The sequence below is a fragment of the Microtus oregoni genome, unplaced genomic scaffold (genome assembly GCF_018167655.1).
Source record: "Microtus oregoni isolate MIOR12 unplaced genomic scaffold, Mior012 000005F_ref0000423, whole genome shotgun sequence".
In the NCBI taxonomy this organism is placed as follows: domain Eukaryota; kingdom Metazoa; phylum Chordata; class Mammalia; order Rodentia; family Cricetidae; genus Microtus; species Microtus oregoni.
In genome coordinates, this window is record NW_024543064.1 from 2129332 (window position 1) to 2146865 (window position 17534).

General features: G+C 51.1%; 1 protein-coding gene across 1 annotated transcript in view; it reads left to right on the forward strand.

Annotated features, from left to right (window-relative positions):
• Positions 1-10755: 10755 nt before the first annotated feature.
• Prdm16 (PR/SET domain 16) overlaps positions 10756-17534 on the forward strand; it is a 146613-nt gene continuing 139834 nt past the window's right edge. Inside the window, exon 1 of the mRNA XM_041652127.1 lies at positions 10756-10860. Within this exon, the coding sequence (XP_041508061.1) occupies positions 10756-10860 (105 nt within the window). The remainder of the gene's footprint in view (positions 10861-17534) is intronic.

A 17534-nucleotide genomic window follows, 5' to 3' on the forward strand; every position in this document is an offset into this window, starting at 1 on the left:
TGGGTGTGTCGCCCAGCCAAGGTAAAGTGGTTAAGGCAAGGGATCAAAAGGTGAAGTTCAAATGTAAAGGGCTGCGAAAAGGAAAGCGCTGGATACTTTTGAAAGGAAACAAAATAACAGGTGACAGGAGTGAGTCTGGCTGCTCTGCTCTCGCTCTGGGGTGAAAAGTAGGGACGCTGTTTGTGACTTGTGCCTTTTCTTCTATAAAATGTGGGTCCGTGAGTTCTTGTCTAACCCGACCCCAGGTCATCTTGGGAGTTGCTTCTGGGATAGTTGTGAAGTATAACTTGAAGAAAGACCCACTTGAAGATGCTTGGGGGACAGCTGTCTCAATCGCAGGTTCCTGTGATGCCCCTGAAGCTACAGACAGGCTGAGGGTCTCAGAGAACCCAGGGACCCCCACAGACTAACTCCCATAGAGGCTGGAGCATCTCGGAAGCCTGAGGCTGCGGGTGGGTGTCCTTGTCCACACTCTACAGTGTTTCTCGTGAGGCTGGGGAGCTGCTGCAGCATACCAACAGGGACTGCTGAGCAGAAGTTTTCCAGCTTCGGCTGAGTTCAGACATCCCTGCTTCTCTGGGATCACAGAACAAGAATTAAAACCTAGTCTTTGGTCTGGACCTAAGTGGTGGGAGGTGGAGGGGACTGAACTGGAGATGGGAATTTTATGTCAACAGCAAAGGGGGTCCCATGCCAGGAGCAAGAGGGGACACATAGGACTTTGAACTTCTGTGTGTGTGGAAGTTTTTGCCTCACTAACATGTCACTTAACGCTGTGGTTACTACATACTTGCTTTTTTTTTTTTTTCTGAGCAATGCTATACGAACCTGTGTGTGTTTGGATTACCTGAAGACTCACACACTTGTATTAAGAATATGATAGGGAAGTGGGGGACCAAGGGGGCATGTGGAGACTATGTGGCCTTGGGTTGTTCAGTTGCCATCTCTGAGCTTCATATATCCTTCCCTGCATCGGCGTCTGTGAACTCTAGCAGGCTTGGTTTCATTCTTTCAGCCCATGACACTGCTGCAGGAAGGAAAAACGGAAAATGTTGCTCTTGGAAGTATTAAGTATTAGAGAACAGGTTGCTACAGAGGTATTTCATGTTTCTGAGTATTCAGAATTTACACAAGGAGCCAGGCAAGCGTGGCTATGCATGGACCAGCTGTGTCAAGATTCACACCCAAGACTCTGCAAGCCTGCGCTGAGCAAAGCTACTGCTGGCTCAGTCTCTTCCCAGTTCTGCTCCCCTTTGGCCTCACTGTACCCAGTCTCCTGCTCACCCCTACTCACCCACCATGTCTCTTACTCCCAGCATCCCTCTGGGCTCCATTGTCCCTAACTTTCATCACTTGTGGCCACATGCCCCCAGCTTTGTGCCTGTGTTCCAAACCTCAAGTACCTAAATCCCCGCTGCCATCTCTGCCCCTGTCCTTTGTGCCCTCTGGAGACATCACTTGAGCTTCCCCAGAAGTCATCACTCTGGCTGTGGTCAGACCCAGTCCAGCTTCTTCCCACAGCAGAACCCAGGACCTCTGGGGCTGCCCCTCTGCTGGCGACTCTATTTAGTCTGTTTACTTAGAGGGAAGCCCGGGGGCTCCGGGAGAGCAAACATCTGCGGGAGATAATCTAGCGAGCTGTCCATCCATCACTTGGCTGCGCGGCTCCCCGGAGAGCTCGTCGGAGCCTGTAATAAAAAGGCCGGGAGAAGAGGCTTTGGGGACGAATAAAGAGCCGTGTTAAGGGCTCGCGGAAAATGGATGGAAGACATTATTAAGGCTCAATGGCCGCCTTATCAAAATCCAATAGGATAGACATTTGGCAAAGGCTTAAATTTATTCTTTGACTTTCTGGAGGGCTGAATTTATCCGTTAACAAGAGTGTAGTCCACCCGGGGAGATGGTATCAGGCGAAGGAATTTTGATTCAATCTCTTCAGTGATATGAAAAGGGAAACACAGGGCCCCACGGCCTTTCCCTTTGTCCTGCTTTATCTTGTTTTCTTTCAGCATCTCGCGGAGGAAGGGGGTGTTAATACAGGGCAACTGGGAGAGAGCACAAATGAAAGGAAGTGACCTTTTTCTCTTGTATTTTTATTTCCGCCTTTCCTCCCTTTCTCTGCTCCCTCTCCGCCCCCCAAATAAAGAAATCGGGGATTTGTACCATTATAACTGGTACTCGGGGTCCTGGAAAAGGTTCCTGTCTGGAAGGGCCCAGCCAGCGCTCCTCCTGGGCCATGGCAGGAGACATGAAAAGAGTAAATAAATAAATAAATAAGTCGAGAGGGTCAGCGATGGGTCCATAAATCTCTTCCAGTTATTATTTCGTACAAAATGCTACAGGTCATAAAAGCCACCTGATAGCTCTCGAGTGATCCAAATAGGATGATTGATTGATGATTATGGAAATCTGTGAAGTGATTATTTGGGTGTTAGAAGCATAACCTCTCCCACTGGGCTTGGGGACCTTTTACCCATCGTATGGTCCTGGATATGCTGCCTCTGGTGTCCGGAAGCCCAGAGGCCTCAGGGTTCATGAAGGATGACTGGAGCCAGGAGCGTGAACTCAGCCTGCTGAGGAAGTGGGAGCTGAGGCAACCGGGCAGCTACCAAGTGGCTTTTGTGAAAGCAATTGTTTGGATGTCACACATCCTGAGATCTAAACCTGGCCACAACTGAGTGAGCTGTTTGCCCCTGCAGACGGTTTCTTCACAAGAGCTGTGCAGTCAGGGACTGGTTTATATTGTTCCTGGGTAGCTGGAGGGTGAGGCGGTGGGGAGATACACATACGGGTCCTCTGTGATGTGCGGCTGACCTGCAGGTCAGGGTCTGGCTGGTGTTTGTTGGAACCGGAAGGCTCTCCACCACCACCCATAGCTTGTCTAAGGGCTGTGTCACTGAGGTGAGCTTAGGGACCTCTTCCCCTCCTACCCTTTCCAGACATCTGGTCACGCTCAGAGCCCATCAAAGTGCACAACTATCCTGCAGTTTCCCTACACCTACTCTATTACAAACAAAAATAAAAAACCCACTAACGCAACAAAAATGCTGTGTCGAAATTATTAATTTGCATGTAGGATCAGTTATGTCTTTATGAAACCAAAGTGTGTTTAGCTGCCCTGGAGACAGCCCTGAGTTGATTTTTATAATCTCGGGCTGAATAGACTTGCCTCGTCGCGGTAAGCCGGGAACAAAAGGCTGGACAGTGGTTGAAAGCCCTTTGAGGACATGTCTCTCTTTCCATTGTTCTGGGGTTGCTGATAAAAGAACGGGGAGTCCATTAATTCAGTGAATGAACATATAGCAAAGTCAGTCCCCTCTTGAGAACAATGTTGAGGTCAGCTTCAGTTGCTATGGAAACTAAGTACTCCTAAGAAGTTTGCATCCTTGATTTTGCTGAATCAAAGGTTGCAAAGTGAAGAGGTGCAACACCGTCACCGAGACAGCAGAAAGTCGGGAAGGGCTGCCTCCGAGGGTGCCCTCTCCTGAGGGGGCTGGGCCGCTGGCCTTGGGACCCTCAGCGGCTCTCTGAAACCAGCCTGTGTCTGGCTTCTTCCCTCACCCCTCCCCGAACGACGGAGGATGCTGCTTTCACAACTTGAGACTTGTCCAGAAAGGCCCCTTCCGGCACTCATCTCCAGCAATAGGGAAGAAGGCAGTGTGGGGGAGGGCTTGCAGGGGGAGCTCGAGCCGCCCTCATCTAGGGCAGCTTGGGGCCCCAGCTGGACTCTGACCTCACCCCTTGCAGCACCTGAACCAGCTTCTTAGGGCAGGGCCTGGGACTGTGGCCCCTTTACGAAATGATAAGGGTGACTAATGGTCCGTTAGCGTAGCCTCGGTGAGTTATGGGCAGCCCCAAGCTTGGCGAAGACTGTGTAAATGTACATCTCCTGAGTGGAGTGATGCCGATTACTCCCCCACCCCCGCCGCCCCTGGAGGCTCCCTTAAATCAGCTCGAACCATCAGATTAGGTGGGCAGAGGTGGAGCTAATTAATTTCCCGACCGTAATTTATTGCCTGCTCCCGTGGGTGTTGTCTTCAGGGCCCTGCTTGTCGGATAAAGGCTGAGACAGCGCTCAACCAACTGGAAGAGACTTGGAGGGACCAGGGGCTTAGGCAGGTTAGGGGGTCTGTGTTCATTTCTCCCTTTCTGTGAGAAATAAGTCAAGTTTTCCTTTCTCAGAAACTTCTTACATGGCATTCATGAAGGCTCTCTAAGAAAGTCTCTAGATAAAGGTCCTGGAGGAGGTCAAGAGTAGGAAGCTGGCTGCCTCCCCTCCCCTGGGTTTTTAACAGGGAGGGAGAGCAGAGGCCCCTGGGGACCCTTCTCTGGCGTCAGAAACTATCAGCAGAGTCCCTGGCCCCTTCTCCTGGGGGCCTGGAGTAGGAGCCATCATCCTCCGTCCCCACCCAAGAACCAGGGGAAGATGGCCAAGTGGGACGGCCTCTCCTGCTCCTGGCTCTGAATGGGATTTATTGGCTGCATTACTGGCTTTATAGGAGCCAGATGGAGGTGTCAATAAAGCTGGTCTGTAATCTTCAGGTGGGTGCAATATTGAGTTAATTAAATTGTGCCGCACTATTAGGAGAGAAATATATATCAGCTGGAAGTTCTCTTTAGCCTCTTCTGCCCTGAACACACAAATGCAGACACAACCAAGTCCTGAGTGTTAAGCCTAGATGAGGAGGGTCAGCTGTGGCCTTCACCTGCCCAAGCGCCTGCCGCATTGAGGTTCCTGTCATTTCCATACATGATATGAAGACACTCTGGGTTCTGGGTAGACAGGGGCAGCATGAAGCTAGGATGACTGAGCACGGACGAGCATCCGCTTGGGTACCACAGTTGCCTTGAACAGTTCCCCGCAGCTGATCATTTTGGCAGTATCATGCTGTCTGACAGACCTGAATTCCTGGAAGAAAATCTCACAACAGGATACAAAAGTTGAGTCTGTTCCTCCTTATGGAGCAGATTAAGTTTCTTAGGCCCTGTAGAAAAGAGGTTCTGGGGTTCATTGAGAGTATCCGAAGCCACACTCGTCTGTATTTGTTGGTTTAGGGCAAAACCTCCCTAGATCTTTGTCTCCAGGTAGGATTTGGGTGGACCCTGGAGAGGGAGACGCTTCCCTGGACAGCAGCTGCTTGGTGGGTGGGAGGAGGTAGGCCTTTGTGGCCGTCACTACTAGAAAACCACCTGTTGTTAGAGAGGACACCTGCCCTAGGTTCAGGGAGAGTAGCCAGGGAGTGGGAGTTACCCAGTCCTGAGAGAACACACAAGCCCACTGACACCCCAAGGGAGCCTTTGCCTGCTGATTCCTCCTTGGCAGTGGTTCTCGACCTTCCTAATGCTGTGACCTTTTAATACAGTCTTCATGTTGTGGTGACCCCCACCATAAAATTATTTCACTGCTACTTCACAACTGTAAGTTTGCTACTGTTATGGTCATAATGTAAATATCTGATATGCAGGATATCTGATATGTGACCCCAAAGGGGCCACGACCTACATGAGAACCGCTAATGTTTGGGGTACCATGGCTCCTGCATCCATGGTTGGTAATCCTGCTCTGAGGGTCCCATATTTGGCTGCCACAGCTGTCCCAGAGTCCAAGCTCTAACTTGTGGGTCGCATCTGCACTTTTCCTGGTCCACTTCAGAGACAAGAAGGGAGAGTGCGAAGGGGAATGGCAGACAGACATGATGGGTTCCGCCGCCCTGGCCCCAGTGAGGGCACTGCATACCAGGAGCCACACAAACTTATTTGTGGTGTCTACACCTGTGGTGGTCACTTACACAAGTGTAGCCTTGTGACAGACATGTTTACTGTCACCCCTCAGACATTGTTAGTTGTGCTTTACTGAGCTGGAGGCAGGGAGACTGGGCGGGACAGGCACAAGGCAACGCTGTCAAACGCTAGCCAGTAGACAGTTCTTGGCAAGGACTCTTAAGTGTATGTGTCCGGTGGTTCCACATGGCTCCAGTATTGCTCTGCAGGCACGATGTGAGGGTCATATTGGCCCCTCCACAGCTGAAGTTGGAGTGGTCGTGAACTATTGGCCTGAGTTCAGGACCTGGCAAGCCTGGGTGGGCTGGAGTCAGTGAAAGTGGCTGGAATGGTAAGTTAGTGTCCTGATGTTGCTAGATGACAAAGCATTCTAGTGTAGTGGGGAGCTGTGGGCCTCTTCCCGTAGCCCAGCTCCTGGCCGCCTGCTAGCTTATGCCCCGAAATAACAACACACAAATTGTATTCATTTAAACACTGCTTGGCCCATTAGCTCTAGCCCTTACTGGCTAATTCTCATATCCCAATCAACCCATCTTTAATAAACTGTGTAGCACCGGTCTTACCTGGAAAGATTCAGCATGTCTGACCTGGTGGCTTGCTTCATCGTATCTGCCTCTGAGAGGAGCTGCATGGTTTCTGAGCTCACTTCCTCTTCCTCCCAGCATTCTGTTCTATTTACTCCGCCTCTCTAAATTCTGCCCTATCAGATGGACTCAGGCAGTTCGTTTATTGGCCAATGACCTTCCTCCATCATTCTAGGACCCTGTGACGTGAAATAGCATCCCTGACTCACTCACGCAGACGAGACAGGTTGCCTGTGGGTCAGCAGAACATGGCTGTCCTCTGATGGCTGGGCCCCATAGGATGTGAGCATCTATTGTCAGCTGTCTGGGGTGTATGATCCTGGGGCTCGGGGGTGGGGAGGAGGAAGAAGTAGACAGGCTCACTTCTATGCCAGAGCACAGAAAGAGCATGTGGCCACTTCTGTGACAGTGCCTCTCTTATTGATGCCACAGAGTTGGATGGGGCAGTACACTTTCTGGAGGAGGTGGTATCTGGGCTGACATCTGCCTAGCTTGTAGGTCACAAGCTAGGGTACTGCTCCTCCTTCTATATCTGTTGAGAATGAAGTCTGAGGCAAGTAGCCCTTAAGTACAGAGATAGGATGAAGAATGCACAGCTACCCTTCTGTCACATTCAACCGCTGTGACTTTACCTGTCCCTGCTGGACTCAGGTTGACCTGTTGACATGCTTACCCCTTGAGAGGGACAGTCTCAGGTCGAGACTCTGGACTTCCCCAGAGCTGTAGGGGAAATGGCCCCTTGCTTCAGGAGATGCCAAGTGTGTCTTAGCAGTGTCCCGGTGCCTTTTTCTGGGAAAGAAGAAACCCAGGGTGGCCCCTGGCTAGTTGTTATTGGCTAATGGTTGGATACCAGTGCGTAGAAACCAGAGTGACCAACCCAGTGTTCAGTGCCCCTAAATCCCCATCTAGACAATGTGACGTCAAAAAGAAGGCTTCCAGGTCAAAGCATGAAAACAGAACGAATAGAAATCTCGAATGCACGCAGACCTGTGAATGAAGCCACCAGCAGGTGAACACACAGCAGGGTCCACACCTGTGGAATTCCTTGTATCTTGGAATCTTGCAGCCTAGCAACTTCCAACTTTGCTTCCTTTGCCCACTGAAGACGCTCTTGCTAACAAGCACCTACTGTGGGGGCGGGGAGCTGTCCGGGGTGCTGATTTGCCAAGTTATCCTCTCCCAGAGTTGGGGTCTTGAGAACTCGGTCCTGTACACAGAGGGTCCCTGCTCTTCTCTCTCTTCTGTTGTATCCCATTTCAAGCTGAATACGCCTCATGGGGCTACATTTCCAGGACACCCCTGTGCGGTGGGCTCTGTGCTATTTCTATTTTTAATTTTCAAATTTTCCCTTTTTAATTTTTAAAATTTATGTTTCTGAGAATTTCGAATTGTGAGTACTGTATTTTTATTGTTCTCCCCTCCCTCTCCTCCACCCAACTCTCCCTATGACTCTTCCCCTTTTCAGATTCATGGCCACTTAGTCTCCAATCGTAATAGTTACATACGCGCATGCATAAGTTGGTGAATACATCCTGCTAAGATCATTGAGTGTTGGTTATGTGTCTTTTGGACCAACCTCTTAGGATCAGCTACCCTATCATGGGGGCTCACCTCTGGAGAAGACTGATTCTCTTAGACGTGAGGTCCCGTACCATGTCAACTGTGCTTGTTGTCTTCTGTCTTGTTGATGCAACCATATTGTTGGAATTTCCTGTATGCAGATTTCCTGCCATAGATAGAAAACACAATCTCAAGCAGACAGCCAGGTCCTCTGGCTCTTGCAACCTTCCTGACCAGTATCCTGTGGCATTCTTATAGTATAAGAGCCTTACATATAGTATAGGGCCTGTGTTGTAGATGTATCAGTTGGAGTTGGGCATCCCAGAGTCAGCTGTGGTCTGCACCTTGATCAACTGTGACTCTATAATGGTCTTTCTCTACTGCAATCTTTTAATTTTTAAAATTACATGTGTGTGTGCATGTGTGTGTGTGTGCCCATAAGCATGTATGTTCCATGGCAATGAGGGATGTCAGAGGACATTCATGAATTCTCTTTCTTTCTGCCATGTAGGTCCTAGGGATCTAACCTAGGTTGCCAGACTTAGCAATAAGCATCTTGCCTGCTGAGACACCTTGCTGGCCCTGTCTGTGCTTTTGAGGCAGAAATACCCCCATATGCAGATGGACTGGGCTGTGCCCCTGGGCACCAGTGAGCCAGGAGGCCCAGCCGGATCCTGAGCAACTCCTTTTCTCCCACCATATACAGGGAGAAACAGCAAGGATAACAAATTGGTTTTGGTAAGAGGGAGCGCAGTTCTTAATTTAACAGATTCAGCATGATATGCCATTTTCTTTTTTAATACTCTTTCTTTCTTTCTCTGACGAATACCCTCTCTCTGCCTCGGCCTCTTTGTATGCTAACGGGATTCGTTATCCACCTGACACCCACGTCCATCAGCCTACTGCACCCAGCAAACAACAGCTTCTTCTCACCCAGTTAGCAAGATGTTGCTCCAGTGTGCTGTTGATAAATGAAGTCATAAAAAGCAAGATGTATTATTTTATGTCGGAGCCTCGGCTCCGTTATTTCTGAGCAATGGCTGAGACCTGGAGGATTAGCCTCAGAAATGTTTGCGTTGTCGGGGACGGAAAATTATCACCCAGACAGAGTCTGGCATGGTGTTCATCACAGACCAGCAGGGTGTGGGGGGCTCAGAGGCTACAGAATCTCCTTCACACTACTCACAGGGTGAGGAGGGAAAGACAAGCTCCTGTGCCTGTAGCATTTGCTTAGAAGGTCCAGTGTGCCATGGCCAGGCCAGGCCAGGGCTTCCTTCTAGCCCTCTGAACTGGGGATTCTGGGTTCCTAAGGCCCTGAAAGGGCAGATAATTATCAGAAGAGACTCTGAAGCCCGGGCACCCCAGAGAGCTGCAAAAATAAACCAAGGAGGAGGGATTTGAATAGCTTTCCTCCCTTTGTACTTCTGTTTTGGACAAGCAGTGCAGAGGCAGGAGTGAGAGGGAGCTGGCAAGGTGGAAGAAAACATCAAATTAGACCTCAGAGGGGGCAGGATTGGTGGCCGCCTGGAGTGGGGTAGGACTGGGGGCGTGGAGACAGAACTGCCCCTCCCTGCTCAGCTCACCTGAAGAGGCCCAGGGCAGGTCTGAAGGAGAGTGTCTGCTGTTGGGGGTATCAGGTGACACAGCTGGACTCAGTGTGCAATGGCTGTGTCAGGGTAAGCTTTTGCCTTTCTGATGGCTGTCATACCACGGTGACTCTGAGGCTCTGGTGGCAGAAGCCAGCCTGCCTATTCTTAGGACACATCTCAGGACCTCTAGGGGACTCACAGCTACCCTGCAGAGCAGTAGCTATACTCCGTTTGTGTACTTATGAGGAAACTGATTAGGACAGTACATTCACTCTCCCAAGGTCAGCCAAGTACAAAGTGGCAGCCTGTTCTCAGTTGTGTGTGGTGGTGGTAGGGGAGCTTCTGATCCAGATAGACTCAGGCTCTTCAGTACCTCTTGTGCCCAGAGAGCACCCAATAAGCCTTGACCTGGCAGCCCACCTCCTGTGCTCCCCAGGAGCCCTGTGTTCTCCCCAGGTCCCTCCTGAAGTCTGAGGTACACCTCATCCCCACTCCTCCTTGTTCATTGGCAATCCTTGTGCTGTGACCCCATCTTCTTACACCTGGTGTTATAGAAAGGGTGTTCCCCCAATTTGCCTTCTTTATTAAATGCCCAGCTTTTGAGATGGCATGTAACTCAAATTCCCATCAAAGCTCTTGTTCTTATTGGGGCCCTTTGGGATCCCCCTCACATAGAAGACTCCACTATGGAAGTGTGGTGTCTTCTCACCCCACTGAGCCCCTTCCAAGGAAAGGAAACTGTTCCTTCACCAGTCAGAGAAGGTCCTCCTGCCTTGTAGCCCATGGGAAGACATCCTGCACAATGGGGACTCCTGTCGTCTGAGAACCAAACCCCAAGTGCAGTTTCAGAGGCACTGTGGAGCTTGGTTCAACTCATTGCCATGCTAGGTCTCACTGATACACTCCAGAAATCTCATGTCTGCAAACACCTCTGTAGGGGACATGGAAGTGCAAAGGACTCTGTGGTAGCCAGGCATTTCCAGAGAGGTTCTTGCTTCAAAGTTGTGGTTGTTTACATGAGTTACTATGTATCGAGCACAGGTAGCAGCACCTGACACACTTTGTAGCACAGAGTGAGGCAAAGGTCAGGGATGGCAGTTGTGAGGGTGTTGATGGCAGTGATGATGGTGGTGATGGTGATGGCTGCCATGATGGTGGTGATAATGATGGTGGCAATAGCAGTGGTGATGACAATGGCAGTGATAACAGTGGTGATGATGATGGCGGTGATGATGGTGATGATGATGATGGTGGTGATGGTGATGGCGGCAATGATGGTCGTGATGGTGGTGATGATGGTGGTGATGGTGGTGGTGATGGTGATGGCGACAGTTATGGTGGTGATGGTGGAGATGATGGTGGTGATGGTGGAGATGATGGTGGTGGTGACGGTGATGGCAGCGATGATGGTGGTAATAGAGATGGCGGTGATGAGGGGGGCAGAAGTGATGATGGTGACGTGATGGTGGTGGTAATAATCATGGGGAAGTTGATAGTGGTGAGATGGTAGTATGTTGATGATGGTAACTGATATCCATGAGTCCTTGAGGACTTCTCCAGATGCACCATTGCTAAGGGAACCTAAGAACCAGGAGAGGCTACTCCCAGAGGGCTATGAGAACTATGGGAGCTTCAGTTATGGCTCCCCACTATGGGGGTGACCTGGATGAATCACTTAGTTTCTTAGGGTCTTAGTTCCTGACTTGCCAGCCCAAGGCAGTCACTGTGTACTCATTCAAACTCTCCAGCAGTATGGACCCCAAAGATAAGGCCTGGGACAGCACTGCAGAGAGGGTTCATTCAGCAAGACAAGGTATTAAAAAGAAAAAATAACAGGAAGAGGTGGAAGGAGAAGTCATAAACCTCCCTCACACCCTGGCCCTCATAGACGACCTCTCACATAGAAAAGCGGGCCTTGGGGATTTAATAAGAAGTACAGGACTTCCTGTGAATTAGCAGTAGATTGTGAGCCGTGAATTACTTTTTTTCCTTTGAAAAATGATGTAGCCAGGTCAAAATATTTTTGCCTTTCAAACACTTGAGTTCCTTTGTCCTGGGGGCTGACATGCCTTGGTTTCCATGCAGCCTCACAATGCAGGGAAACATCTTTTAACCGCCAGACAGCCTCCTGATAAGCCTGCAACTCCGTGTGCTTGGAGAGCCGGGAGAGAGGGGTGAGAACGCAGAGCCCTTTAGAGACTGTGTTTACACAGCAGCGAGAGTCCCTTCTCCCTCTCGGCAGACAGGCCCTGGAGCACAGGTTACACAACCCTGTACTCACGGCGGCTGCCCCCACTTATACCATACCCAGCTTGTCTGGCCTGGGGAGGACCTGACCCCCAGGTACCTCGTCTGGAGACTGGTCCAGTGCTCTGGAGTCCCAGGAGAGGCAGCCAGAACACAAACCCGTGACAAGGTGTGTCAGGACTACAGGCTGTGTCACCTCACTGGGAATTCCACCCGAGAGCTCCCACACCGCTGCAGCCACCTCACACAACCCTGCAGACTTCAGCTGCTAGTTTCTCTGGGCCACAGAGCAATAGTCTCATTCAGCAAAAGATATCATTTACTCCAAGGAGGCCAGCCCGGACCAGACAAGCACTAGAGAAGAACCCTGTCCAACAATGTAGATAAGAGACACTCAGAAAAGACCTTTGGACGTTCCCCGGGAAGATGACAGAAGGGGCCAAGTGACCGACATTCATTCATCTCTCCATTTGGTGAAAGGAACCCCTTTTTCCATATGTCCCATCTTTCCTCATCTCATTCCCTCCTGGCTCTTCCCAAGGGTTCTGAGCTCAGGAAAGAGCTCCTAGGCACACACTCCACCTGCTTGGAATGAGGGTCCTCGGCCCCTTGACCGGAAAAAAGAGGAAACCTAGGAGAGGTTATAAGGAGAAGGATCACGGAAGCACAGCCAGGGCTGGAAACTGGGGTCTGGTAGGCCTTGGAGGTAGAGCTGAGAGTTCCAGGGATGAAGTGGCAACACGTAAGCCCCCTTGAAGGGACTCTTTCACTTTCCTCATGGAGCCTGCAGACATGCACTACTGAGTCCTTGGGTACCCAAAGGCAGTGGACTTGGTGACATCATCAAGAACAAGGATGGTAGTGATGGTGGTGATGAGATGGTGATGTGGGAGTGACAGAAGCTGACATGGGGAACATGGGGACAGCAGGCGGGTGCTCGCAGTCCAGATGATATGAATTCATTCATCATCATCTGAACATACTGTAAGTGGAATGGACTTAATCCTTCTGTCCTGTTTCACTCTTCAGGGAGTGAGAATTCCCCCCTTGTCCTTGGGCTATGCGGGAATCCTAACTGGCTGCTCCCAGCAGAAGATGAGCGAGTGGGTGGGCCTGCGTATCATGAGATGATAGCTTTGAGAAGAGACTTGGATCCACAATTCGAAGTGTGGTTTTCTATGGAGTGAATCATGTTTGCACCTGTAGAAAGTGGAGCCTTGTTCTTGGCAACTGAAACTGTGTGCGTGTAGGATGAGGGGCAGGACAGCCTGTGTGTGAGCTGCTGGCAGAAGGGCGTGTGCAGGAGGAGAAGCCCCAGGGAGAGGTGTGAGCAATGATGGAGGAGATAGCCCTCCTTTCCTACCTAGAGCCCGGAGGGGAAGGCTGGAGGAGACTCACAGCACAAGTGAGACTCAGAGTCAGGGTCAGAGGGAGGTGACCTTGGCCTCCAGAAGCCTGGCCAATGCCGAGTTGGGGGTCATAGCAGGTGTGACCCAAGGAGGCTCAGTCGGGGGTCATGACAGGTGTGCCTGGTATAGTCCGAGAAGGATCAGTCGCTAGGATGGGGTTGGATTGGGCATGGCTGATAGGGGCTAGTGAGGTGAGGAAGGGGAAGAGGTAAGTGGAGCTAGAGCTCGTGATGGAAGATGGAGTAGGAAAAGGGGGTGGTGCATGGAGGTGAAGAAGAGAGGTAGGTTACCAGAGCGTGGTTTCTCTGCTTGTACCACGGGACTCAAACTCTCGGGGTGACAAGGAGTCACAGTGAAAAGGGGCAGCAGTGTCAGTCAGCAGCCCCTGGAGACCCCTGGGATTCCAGCACAGGCAGAGAGAGCTCTTGCCACCAGTCACCCAGTTCATCCTGGGGGTTCAAGCAGGGAACTGAGGGTGTCACAGGGAGATGATGGTGAGATCCAGTTAATAATACAGTCCAGCCAGTGCAGCATGGGTACTGATGGCACCTACTGGAGCCCGAGGACTGGCTTCTGGTCAAGACCAAGGCCTGAGATCCCCAGGGCCCTTCATCATCACCAGCTGATACCACACGAAGCCCAGCCCCCTCCAGGGATGCCCTCCAGCCTGGCAAGGCCATACGGTCACTCTCTTCATTAAGTCCCCCATTGTTTTGGGTCCAGCCGGGGAGGCGTGCAGCCCAGTTGCTTACTCAGCAAGAACTGCCCTAGCTGCAGCCATCGTGAATGCATATTTAATAACCATTTTCTCCAGAAACCATGCCGCTTCGGAAGTTCAGAAAGAGGCCTCGCTCTTCAGTTGGTAATGAGAAGTTAATAAAAGTGGGATTTTGTACAACACTGGCCCTCTGACATCTTAATCTTTATTAAAGAGACGTAAACTTCCATGGAACTGGCAGGCCTGCCTGGCACAGCCAGACGCCAGGAGAGCGGGTAGAGGCCGCCATGTATGCCTAATCCACCAAGAGAGTTGGAGCCTCCTCTCCCCCGGGGGCCTCTGGTGCTTACCTCAGCAGACGTGAATTAATTACCTACCAATCCCCAGAGCCCCAGAGAGGCCTGTGTGCTCAGCGTGGTTCACACTAGAAAGGGACGGATAAACAAGTCAGGTGTTGCTGTCGGGATTTGTTGGGGGGGGGGGGTACTGGAGTGCCATAAAAGGGCCAAGATCTTGCAGTTCCAAGGCCTTCCTTTACCATGGCTGGCATAACCCACCAGATTTCTTAATACCAGGCTCTGCCATACATGTCTGTCGTGAGTGTGACAGGGTGCACTGTGGAGCCTGACTGTCACCCTTCAGATTGTATCTGTGTTCATGTGTTCATGTGTGTCTGGGTACATGTGCAGGCATGACATGACGTGTGCATGACTGTGCATATGGAAACCAGAGGTCAACACTGAGTATCCTTCCTCCACCTCTCTCCACCTTATTTTTTTTTTAAAGAGTTTTGTTTTGTGTGTGTATGCATGTTTTGTCTGCATGTGTGTAGGTGCACCACATGTGTCTGGTACCCTCAAAGGCCAGAAGAGGGCACTGGATGCCCTGGAACTGGAGTCATGGATATCTGTAAGCTGCCAACTTGCTGGAAACCAAATTCAGTTCCACCGCAAAATCAGCCAATGCTCTTAACTGGCAAAGCCGTCTCTCCAGTCTTCTACCTCCTCTCTTGAGACAAGGCTTGCCCCTGCACCCAGAGCTGGACAAGTCAGCTAGCCTTCAGGCCAGCAAGCCTCAGGAACCTGCCTGTCTCCACCTCCCCAGTGCTGGGATTGTTGCTACACACAGACACACCTGCTTTTAAAGTGAGCAGTTTTGGGGTACTCAGCATGTTCATCATGGTAGATGCTCTGTCTCAGAATGCTTTCGCGAGCCCAGCAGAGACATCGTGCCCATCCAGTGATAAGATCTCAGTGTTCTCGTTCCTCTAGTCCCCAGTTGTGATGTATCTGTAGTCAGTCTCTGGATTTTCCCATAATGGACATTGGATAAAAATAAACTATGTTCTAGGTCCGTGTGTGCGGTGGCATGCAGATGGGCTCCACACCTGGCCTATCTGTTCATTCATGTTGCTGTGACTAGTGCTCCATGAACCATGTGTGTGTGCGATGATCCATTTGACTTGTGCTTTCTATTTTTGGGGGGGGGGGACACAGTGCAGAGTGACTCTTAGCTCTGCTGCCAACTTGAAGGACCTGATCTGTGTCAGACAGCCCAGGGCAGTCCATCCTCAGGTGCCACGTTCTTTGATTCCCCCACCCCAGATGCTCATGATGAGAGGGGCTGGATCTATATATAATAGTCCTTGAGCACTGCTGTTTTCCTGCCCTTGTTAGCTGGAGCTGAGCAAAGCCAGCATCTCTATGCTGGGAGGAGATTCTCTATCCACAATTCAGCATGAGATCAATGGGTAAATGTGTTGGAGACTGAGGACTGACTGGTCCAGCCGTAGAGAACCTCACTCAGCCCACCATGAAGGATGGTGGGGCAGACTCCGAGCCAAGTTAGACGCATCACTCGGGCAGCTATGGTTCCACCCAACTTCTGAAGGAGAAGCCTATGTATCTGAGCTAGAGACAAGAATTGGTGCTGACCTCAGGACTCCTCAAGGCCTGTGGTATCACATTTAGACACGCCCATGCACGCAGGCCCCCTGGGTAAGTCACCCAGTGTTAGCCAACTGGACCGGAGGTTGGCGCTTGGCGAGCCTCACCTCTCGTGGGTCGTGTGGAAGTGTGCGTTTGTCATCTGCTAATCCACTGGGAAGGAGAAGGGCAGCGTCTTTGTCAGTCTCCGAGCAATTAGGATAATTAAAAAAGAAAGCTTATTGGGTAAACATGCTCTGGGATTGTGACCCCTTAATTAATGGACCACGGGGAGAAATTACAGCGGTGGCAGGATAATTAACACGTGCTTGGGGAGGAGAGCTGCAAACGAGGGTGAGCGGACAGGGCCACTCGCAGGCTTGAGGCTGGCTGAGGAGGCTGAGCAGGGCCCACAGCCCTGAGCAGCAGGCCCACCCCTGGCTCTGGGCAGGTTGAAGGAAGCCTGCCCGCCCTCCAGTGTCTGCTTCAGAGACCCACCACCCCCAGCAGGAAGCTGGGTCACCTCCTCAACCTTCAGCCCCTTGCCGGTCATCACTCTAGAGGCCCTGGGCAAATCACCAGAGATTGGCCAAGGTGGCCCCCTCTCCTCAAGAGTCCCACTATATTCTAATGTTCCCAGAACCCTAGAGGTAAAGACCCAGGAGTCTTCATTGGGCCAGGACCCCAACCCTCCCTGTCAAACATCTTCTTGGTGCCAGAGATGCTCCCACCCTCTTTACTATGGACTGCAATAGTTTGTTTGTATGTCGTATCCCTGGGACCTAAGACCTAGGCTGCCTGTGAAATTCAGTAGCCTTTTCTCACCTCCAGGTCTTGTTGGACTCTGTAGAAATGGCAGTTTAGGCCTTGGTCCTACCCTTTATAACCATAAGGGCCAAGGACTGGTGCAGGATATGGTCTACTTTTCTAGAAAGGTTCAGACAGAGGGAGCTAGTGATATGCTGGTCTCTCACAGATAAAGGTGTCTGTGCCCATGTTCTTCGGTGGCTGAGAGCTAGCTGGTCAGTCCCGGAAAGGAGTGAGGCCTCCTTGCAACTGGACATGGGCCCTGCCTGATCCCTCATCTAGCATAGGAATGCAAGACCAGAGGAGGTATCTGTGATTTATATAGGTACAGAAGCAAGACCAGGGTCCTGTTTGCGTCCTCGGCTCTCAAGATGGGAATTGAAAGTACTAGTCCTCCCCTGCCATGTGTTCCTCAAGGATAGATCCAAGTGCTTCTCCAAACCAAGAAGTTGCCCTACTCACCTTCCCATCACAGCCAGCTAAACAGGGTGAAGCCTGAAAAGGCCTGGAGGTAGGGATGGGCCCTAGGGTCAAATGTGAGGAGTCTTCTTGGTGGCCATGGTGCTAAAAGCGTTGTAATAACAGTGAGCAGAGGACCTCTGAATTCCCCGGGGTAAATTCACCTGGAAGTAGTGAATGAGCTGGAGACTGAGACCAGCCAGGTACCCAGAGGACTTCCCACGGCCCCCAAGGACCTTACAGTCACTTCAAGTCCTAGCCTGAGGCAGAAGCTGGGGCTTGTGTGTCTCAGCCTCAGTTTAGGGCAAGGCCAATTGGAAGAAACACCTGGCATCACACTCCGGTCTGTTTCAGAATCAGACTGAAGTTACCAATCCTGAGTCCCAGGAACCAATCAATGGCTCAGAGTCAGAGTCCTTCATACAGGCCTTCCCACTCAGCAGCACAGGCACACC